Below are 9,456 nucleotides of genomic sequence, written 5' to 3' on the forward strand. Positions count from 1 at the left end.
TGCTGAAGACTCATGTTCTGAATATTTTACCCTTATCTTTAAATACCTTACTCCCTCAGCTTTACAGACAGTATTTTTTTCCACAACAAAGAGCAAACCTGTTTCTTCGAGCAGGCAGTGTAAGTGCCAAACCCTGAACTACGTGGCAAATGGATGCAATCGTTTTTCTGCAGTGAATGAAAATGAACAGCTTGTCTTCTAAAGGAGCTACTCAAAGTTACCCCGGCTGAGTGGGAACTGGTTATACACAGGGAACACACTTGAGACTTTTTCCACATACTGAGTTTATTTTTGGCTAGACAGCCAGTTTAGCTTTACATTAAAACCTGGACTTTAAGGCTTGCATTATGTATGAGAATCCAGATAAGTTTACAGTGTTAATTATTCCACACAAAAGAAAACCTGCCATTAGCAATTCAATGCATCATTTACATCGTCAAAATAAAAAGAACAATTCCCTTTCTTCTAATAAATTTGGACATAACAACTGCATCACTTTACCAGTTTAGCTCCTTGCTCTTAAGTTACTGATTCACAGGTATGCTCCTATTCAGTGCAATAATTATGAAAATTAGTTTTATCACATGAACTTTTGACTGGGATCCATTACAATGCCATTCTGCCTCTCCCAAGCATCTAGAATATCATGGTTTCAAAGTTCAAGGTGCTATGCCAAAGCAATTTATTTGCTATGGGCATGCCCAGGGTACCAGTTTCTTACTTTATTACAAGAGACATCCTCCAGAGCTCTATCAGTCTGAAAGGGTCAACAGAAATTAACAGACAGAAGAGGGGGTTTTGGTGTTGTCAGCAACAAACATTTTCCCATACATGTAAGCATGAAGGTGTTGAGCAAGGAGTGTTGATTATGGCACTACTTTAATGAGTCTGTAAGATCATGATTTTGTGCTAAGTAATGCACAGTGCAACCTTGGCGTTCCTGTAAACTGTTTAAAATTTAAGTATTAAAGAGCTTGTAAGAGTGAACAAGGGACACAAAGGGTGAACAGTGGTAGGTAAATACAGTGAGAGAAGACAGAAGTCACAGCCTCCTATTTTAGCAGACTCAAGTAACATTTAAAGGCACATCTTGCACTAATGCCCAGGGCAATGAGACATGTAGGAAAGACAGGAGAAGCTCTTCCTATTATTAGGCTCAAGAGAAAGAATTGAAAAGGGGTCCTCTGACTCAGTGGGGAAGAAACCCTGGGAATCTGCCTTACTGGAGCCATGGTGACCATAGAGTAACATTCAGCAGCAGAAAATGATAAAGAGGAAGACCACTTTCAGTAAGCTCAGCCATATTAAAAGCTAAAGGCATATAGACATGTAGAGCCTATGAAATGATAGGAACAGTGGTCAGTGAGCTGTAACAAAAAACATAAGTTTTCGAGTCAAGCTAAAATAAAAGGGAAAAAGGCAATGCCATGAAGGGATGATCTCCAGAAAATGTCATCATGTCACAAATACACTTTCTTTTTCCCCTGGAAGAGTGAAAGGGCTGATCAAATTACAAAGTGCAGAGGTGCAGCCCTGTGAATACACAATTCCTTGCTAGGCTGTCTGCTCCACTGCTGCAATGCTCTGGCCCAGACAGCCTGAAGTCATGGCCACCACCCACCATGGCAGAACACTGACTGCTCATCCTGCAGCCTCATCAGCACACCCAAACTAAAAGGCAAGGACAGTCACCAGCAAAGTCCTCAGTTATGCAATGTCTCAACTCCCTGTCACAGCCTACAGAATCAAGTTGTTTATTGTTACAGAATTCAAGGCAATGATCTCAAAAGCACCCCTAAACACAGAACTCCTCCTAAGCAAACAAACACAGACTTTTCAGATTTACAAAAGGAACATATTCATTTTCAGTTAAGCAGCTTTTCCAATGATCAGTACACTCATAAAAAACACCATGATAAAGAAAATCCACATGAAAAACCTGTCCATCACTTTTGCAACTTTTTTCCACTCAATTCCTTTGGCCCGGTTTGCTTTATGATCTCTAACACAATTAGCAATATACTCAATATTTTTAATCAGCATTTTGTAACAAGAACAGCAATTAACAGTCTCCCTAACATTTTCACCATTTACCCCATAGCTTTTATTCCAATTTCCATTGAGCTTTTCCTTGAGATTGCAGTCATCATTCCCAGTGGAAAGAGAACTCCTTACCTCTTTGTGCCTCCTCTGGCATCCATCATCCCCCTCAAACCTATATTCTTCTTCCTTCTCTCTTTTTGGACTTGTGCAATTTTCACCCACATCATAAACAAAAAAGATTTTTGACATATAGTCCAAAATAACCACCTTGGCCCACTGTGGAACAGGCTTTGCTTCTGAGCCACAATGATGGAGATTCATTATAATGATTGTCAATGCAGTGGAAGCTGTGATCATGGTCATAGTTGCTATATAGTACTTTCCTAGAACACAAAATTAAATCATATTAAAGATGTTACTCTAATAAAAAAAATTAAATGAGAAGTAACAATGTGACAACATAGTGTTGAGCATAAATGCAAATGAAACAAAGTTTTAATTACCTTAATTTTCTTAGATCACAATTCACCATTTAAAAACAAAGATAGAAGCTGTTAAAATAAAATCTCCTACACATCACTGGCATGTCTTTATTAGATGAGTATGTGACTACTGTATTAGCATGGTAAATATTTGCATGCTAAAACCTCTGATTACTTGAAACACATCCATTCAGAAAGCAGCTCAAAAATGTTTCTCAAGAGCATAGTGTCTGCAAAGTCCCCATGCCAATGGCTTCACAGGGCCCCTTGGAAATCCCACTTCCTCATGTATTAACAACAGTGATGATAACCCCTAGTTTGAGCTGTTGGTGCACCCCACTCCAGCAGATCTATGCTTTCACACTCAAACATGTCAGTGAAGATGCAGACTTTGCTGGTATCCACAACCAGTGTGCTGCCAGCTCAGAGATCAGAGCACAGAGCTGAAGAGAATTCAAGCTGTGCTCCTCTGCCCTTGTTTTTGGCAGCTGAAGAACACAGCTGACCACACAAGCAACCTATGCAGAGAGGCAGCTCCCAGCCCTGCTCTGCAGCAGGAAAAGCAAGGCCTGACAGCAGTGACACAGGATGTGCCACAGACAGGTGTGACCTGAGCCCAGTTTCAAAGGGACTGGAAAGGATGGCAAGGGAGAGGGTGGGAATAGAGCAAACAGACTAAGCTAGGTCCCTTTCATTGTACATGAACTTTTCTGAACTCCAGGATATAAATTAAATTTCAGCATAATGGATTCCCAGGAACTATAATCCAGTGTAGCAATTGTCAGATATTAAGTCAACTTTGAGTATGCCAGCCAGGCCATCCAACTGTCTGGATCTGACAGAAACATATCTTGAAACAGTCTGACCTTGTGCTTATAGCTCTTGATTATACTTCATGTGTTAGTTCTAAAATTGTTTTCCATTAGTAACTTTATTTCAAGATGTGATACCATAATTCTAAATAACTAACTATATTTAATAAATATAAAATAGCTAGCTAATGTATAATTTAAAATAAACAGAAAATAACTTCTAAAAACTGCAGCATACCTATACAAATTCCTCATGTATTTTAAGTACTTCACCACTGCAAAAATTTAGCAAATTTATCTTCTGAGAAATCACAAATTACTTAGATTCCCTGACATACAGCCCTGCTATTAATAAGTCATGCTTAAAGACAAAGTGTGTAAAGCTCACCTATCAAAGGAACATTTTCAGATGGGGGCATGATCTCTGCAACCATCAGCTGGAACACAGTTAGAGCAAGAAGAACTGTAACACCCAGAGACACTTTCTCACCAGAGTCTGCAGGGAGATAGAATCCCAGTGGGGCCAGGAAGGAGATCAAAATGCAAGGAAGCAGCAAATTAAATATGTAGAAAGAGGACTTCCTTTTCAAAATCAGCGTGAAGGTCACATCTGGATAAGGCTCAGAACAGCAGCCGTAAGTGATAACATTCTTAACTGCTGGCATACCATGAATCTCCCATTCCACATCTTCTATGAAGTCAGAGAGGTCACCACTATCAAGAGAATTGATGATGTCTACCTGATTACCATTATAGGTCCAGGACCCAAAGGTAAGGTTGCACTGCTGGCTGTCAAAAGGAAAGTAAGACACATCCACTACACAAGAGCTCTTTGTGATGGCAGGTGCATCCCAAGTGATTTTTCCATCGTATCTCAGCACTACATTAGTATTTACTGGTTCTGAAAAGTCATCATCAGCCCTAAAAGACAGAAAAATGACAATCAGGACTGACAGACAAGGGTGCTGGCCAGAGAAGGAGTGCAATGGAGAAGACCCTCCTTTCACACCATTAAAAGCATGCTTCTGAAATCATATTTAAACTGAATTTTAGTAGGAACTTATTCTTAACCATTATTTACAGGTATGAGTGCCCATGAATGCCGAATATCAGTGCTGCTAAACGATATGGTATTTGTTTGCCATAGCTTCCTCAAACTTGACCTCAAGCAGGACACAGCAGGATAAGAGTCCATTAAAAGTTGAAAACAATCTGCAGGTCATTATTGGCCTAGGAGAGCAGACAAAGAGTGCAGCCTTTATGTATCGTCTGTTTGTGGACAATCTGCCAGGGTTCTCTAGGAGCCTCGGCAGAAAGCACCTCAGACAAGCCAGGGTGTTCTATTCCCAGTGCAGAGAAATCCAGAAAAGCTTTGCTGTGTGGCACAATTTTCAGATCTTGTCTATGGCTTTATTGCAAAATATTTAGATTATCAACAACAAATGTTAAGATAACAAACATATCCCTTGCTAAGGTAAAGTAGAGATGAAAGTTCAGTCTCTGTAGGCCAGTTACTCCTTTAACCCCCTCCCTCCCTCAAATATGCAAGCTGATTTTCTCCAGCCACACTCACTTGTTATATAGGACAATATCTGGTCTCCAAACCAAATTGCTTGGAATCCTGATGGAATCCAACCCATCATATTTATCTTTGTCCCATCTGAGGTATGCATCATACCAGCTTTGTCGAATCCATAAGTAAGTTGACAAAATTTGGTTCCTTTCATCCTGCATAAAAAAGTAGAAATATTTCTAGCTGAAGATGACAAAATCACATCTCAGACACAGACAGCATTTGTGATATGGCTTTGTTGTAGTGCTCAAAACAGGCCAGAGTACTGACAGGCCACAGAATAATTCTCTAGTTATTAGAGATGCCTAGAATTAGTCATCTAAGCCCATACACTGTGCAGGGAAATCATTGGTTTGGACTTTTGCTTGTGCAAACCTTCTTCTCTTAGCACCTTCTCTAGTTCTAATCACAGTGTCTAATTCTCACAGTTCTTCCTAATTTCCTTTTGTGAGCTTCAGAATAAAAAATAGCTAACAGATTCAGGCTAAGAAATTCTTCGAGAGCTTGGCGAGGCCTTGAAATTATAATTCAGAAGTCACAAAAATAATCTTCCCTCCTCCTTCCAGACACATTTTCTTTTGCCTTAAAAGTGTATCTAAAAAAAACATATTTATAAAAATTACTGAAGGCTAATTTTAGGGATTTTATGTAGAAACTAATTGCATCTTAGAAAAAGCATTTGCTGTATTTAAAACTCAGCAAAACTTGCCTGGAGGGGGTGATACCAACACTTAACTACAAAAGAAGTCTTAAAAATTCAGCAGCTCCAAATTTCCAGACTTAAAATGGAAGTCTTAAGAGTTGCAGCCAGAGAAGAATGTACAAAAAACTGGAGAACAAGACACACCCCCACCCCCTCAGGCCACCCCCTCTCTCCTCCTGTGAGGAAACATTTCTGAAGTTGTCACAACAAAATGAAGGTTGCTTTTCCTATTCCAAACAAAAGGCTTACAGCTAGTATATTCCTGCATCATTTTAGGAAAACAGAACCGTGCTTTTACTCACCATGTCTTTAATTTGGGACAATGTGATCTGAAGGGTTACATTCAGTACTTTATCTGTGTCTTCCACTGGTCTTAGAGCATTGGAGTAGTCTTCAAACAGTTCATTGAACAGCATGTGAGCATATTTTCCTTTGGCTGATTCTGCAGCTAGGTGACACAGACTTGTTCAGTACATCAGATTAAGCACTGAGCAGCATCAGAAAACACCCTCTTTCTACTGCTTCAGGCAGTATTTGCTATAATCATATTTATCACTATATATGGTAGAATATCATTAGTTCAGGTACAGAAGTGTACCTGAAGAAGTTATTCAAATAAAGACAGTGTTCACCTGGAGCAGATGAATAGCTAACTTAAGCTTTTCACACCCACTGAAAAACTCTCTCTATGCAGCTATTCCTACATTTTTTGTAAGTAAATATAATTACTTTTATTTTACCAAAGGTTTTCACAGGCAGATATTATTGACTTCCAGTGTGCAAGGTCTGAAATCACACTTCCTCACAGGTTTTTGGTATGTTCCCAAATGCAGCACTTGTAAGATTCCTGCTACTTCCAGAATTTAGTCTTTTTTCTTTTTAAACTACCACCTGTAAAATGTCTGAGCTACTTTTCTTCACAAGCTGGCAATTGCATAATGTGTGAATACATCTGTGCACCAACATATTTTCCAAACCATGTATTTGAAGAAGCTTCTTGCTATCCGGATTTAAAGATTTATCTAAAAAGAAATAATTTTAAATAATAATTTTTTTTTTTTAATTAAAAATAATTGACTGAAATTTGAGGGTGTAAATTACTCTTTTGCTGTTTCATACTGTTTCGTACACCACAGTTTCTCTAGGCAGCCTCTGTATCATCTTTACATAGATTCACAAATTTCTGGAAGCAAAGGGCAAGGACAAGAAAACCACTCTGTTACAACCCACCCCTGAAGGTGGGGTAACTGAGGTTCTTAATAGATCCCTTGGGATGGATAAGAGTGAAACAACGTGGGCTATGTATAAATACATATATTTATGTATGGCAGGTTTATTTTAGAACAATTTGGTTGCAATGGTGTGTGTCACTGAAACTACAGGGAAAATGGAAACTCTCCAAGGAAGTCTTTTCAATGTTAGAGAATTAGGCATCACTTTATTCTGGGCAGGATTGTATTCTGAGCAGGACATGTAATAGAAATTATTTCATCTACACATGCCCAGGTTGTGCAGTGAAAATCATTCCACCATACATAATTATTTACCAAACTTTTCACCTATTTACACATAAAAATCCCAAATAAATTCGCGTTCAAATTACACAATTCTTAGTGTTCAATCATCCACTGATTATGGATCCCTTCGACTTCGATACTAATTGGGCCCTCATTCCTGGGTTTTCTTATCAATCTTTGCCCAGACCAGATGTCTCCGGAGGAGTAATGCCCTTTAATGTTTGTTTATTCCCTGTGTACCTTCTGGCTACTCCCCATCTGTAGATGTTAAACCCATCAGATGTCACACGGTGAACAGTCTTTTGAAGAGAAACTTCAATTCACCTCCCCCTGGGCAAAGGCGAACAACCCCCTGACTAAAGCTACAAAAAAACAATGTTAAAAGTAGCATCAGTTCCAACAATGGGAAAGAGGTACCTGGTCGTACCCGTTATTATCTATAGAAATGAAACAACATAAAAGCATAAAGACTACATTCAAGAAAATACAGGAGGAAAAGAAAGAAAAAGAAGGAAGGGACAAGAGCAGATAACGGAGAGGACCGATTATCAGCATACAGATAAAGTATTATCCCATCTCACAGGTTCTGCTTCTTATCGGTCTTTTCCCTTATCTGGCTCAAAACATTGTTTATCTTGTTGCTAAAAAAAGGTTAATTAGTCGTGGTGATCTCTGGCGATGGGTGCTCACCCCTTTGTACCTGGCGTGTTCTTATGCAGGTTCAAAACCCCGTCTTCGGTTGTGTGGTGCAAATCCAGCCTCATCAGAGCACCCGCTGCTTTTGCAAATGGCCAATTGTTTGAGTCATCACTTCAGCATTTCAATCGCTCACACACTCGCAAGACTTGCGCAAATGCCAGGTGGCAACATGTAGGGAACAAGTACTTCGGAGTACATCTCTCTCTGGTGATTCACATCGACTTCCTGGACTAATTTAAGAGCTCAAAGCAAATCTTCCTGACTAAAAAGACATCCCAACAGATCACAGCTTCCCGAACAGCGCTGCAGCTCCGGTTCCGTACATGATAATTTTGTTTATGCATCAGTGAGACAAAGTAAAACTAAACAGATTAAACACTTCTGGGGCTCAGCCACGTAGGGTACATCGGGTCACAAGATCCTATCTGAATAAAATAAACCTCAGTGCAACATTTTGCTAGCAAGCAGCATTCTCACCTTTGAGTATCACTGCTGTGTACAGCAACCACAGAGAGACGTAAAAGGAGGAGAGGCTCCTTATCTTCATTTCTGGACTTTAAATAAATAAAACTGCTCACCCAAGAGCACAAAAAGTGTTTACCACCATGCAAAACTATCCAAAGAGTAAATCAAGTTGTACAGTAGCATCAAGGTGCTGATACACTGACGAGCTTCTAGAAGCAATTGTGTGCTGGCTCAGCAGCTGGCAGAGTCCTGCAGCGATCATGGGCTCCCTCCCTCTCCTGGTAACCTGAGCGCTGCCTGCTCTCAGCCTGATGCTGAGACAGAAAACCAACAGATTGGGTATCACTGTGAAAATTGTATTCCATTGCATTTATACCACAAATGTAAGATTTCGTCTAATTTATGACAAATCCTTTTACAGTTCTTTGGAGGGCTTTGTTTAACTGCACTTAGGTTCTGCGATAGCCCGCTCAGAACCAGTTCTGTGGAATTTGTGGTCCTTCACAAAAAAGTGATCTGACTTGGTGCTTTAACAGGAATAGTAACCCTGTACATCACACATCTAATATCAAACAGAAAAAATATCCCAACACCCACGGCCACAGCCTACTTACTTCCACGCTGATAAAACAAGGTTGTCATTACTAAAATATTGCCACGTGGAAGAGATGCAGTTGCACCAAAGTCAGGAAACACATCTGATGTTTGCAGTAGCCCAATATCACTGTGCAAACAAGAACTTCAACAGGTGTAGGCAACTTGGAGACCAGTATTCAACACAGTAAATCAGGAGGAAAACCAGACTTGGCAGGTAAAATGATATTTCCCTTATACAGTACAATTTTTCAAAGGTGAACTTGACAAAAATTTACTGTTACTAGACCACACTTAACATTTAGCCAAAAGAGTTTCAGGAGAAAATACAAACATGAAACAATACCTCACCTGGCCTTCCATCTCACCCTGATGGCCAGAAGTTCAATAGCTCTGTGTATATTTCTCATGTTGTCAAGTAAGCTTCCTAGTACCACAGACATTTTCTTTCAAGTTTCTCAGACAAGAGATTATTTTCTCCTCTCCACAGTCCAATCCATCCTTCCTGATGATATACTGCAGTCCATTTTGCCATCCTTTTAGAACAGAAAAGAGTCACTAGAACAGA

The 9,456-nt window shown here is 39.7% G+C and overlaps 1 protein-coding gene across 2 annotated transcripts; it reads right to left on the minus strand.

The window, feature by feature from the left end:
* Positions 1 to 276: 276 nt before the first annotated feature.
* On the minus strand, positions 277 to 8,572 carry CHRNA9 (cholinergic receptor nicotinic alpha 9 subunit). 2 transcript variants are annotated; one of them, XM_015623590.1, is made up of 5 exons: positions 8,307 to 8,572; positions 5,916 to 6,061; positions 4,911 to 5,065; positions 3,726 to 4,258; positions 277 to 2,426 (listed from the first exon to the last, which is right to left on the minus strand). In XM_015623590.1, exons 1-5 carry the CDS (start codon positions 8,374 to 8,376, stop codon positions 1,870 to 1,872), a joined length of 1,461 nt encoding a protein of 486 aa, XP_015479076.1. In that variant the 5' UTR covers positions 8,377 to 8,572; the 3' UTR covers positions 277 to 1,869. The 2 variants fall into 2 exon arrangements, with proteins under 2 accessions (XP_015479076.1, XP_015479077.1); XM_015623591.2 differs by lacking the exon at positions 8,307 to 8,572 and adding an exon at positions 7,831 to 8,239.
* Positions 8,573 to 9,456: the final 884 nt, after the last annotated feature.

Source organism: Parus major, chromosome 4 (assembly GCF_001522545.3).
Source record: "Parus major isolate Abel chromosome 4, Parus_major1.1, whole genome shotgun sequence".
NCBI lineage: Eukaryota > Metazoa > Chordata > Aves > Passeriformes > Paridae > Parus > Parus major.

Excerpts from the sequence above, each read along its gene's own strand:
- CHRNA9 (XM_015623590.1), bottom strand. The coding sequence starts at position 8,376 with ATGAAGATAAGGAGCCTCTCCTCCTTTTACGTCTCTCTGTGGTTGCTG. Across the intron at positions 6,062-8,306 it reads CACAGCAGTGATACTCAAAG|CTGCAGAATCAGCCAAAGGA; the intron begins GTGAGAATGCTG and ends TGTGTCACCTAG. Across the intron at positions 2,427-3,725 it reads TGAAAATGTTCCTTTGATAG|GAAAGTACTATATAGCAACT; the intron begins GTGAGCTTTACA and ends TTTGTGTTCTAG.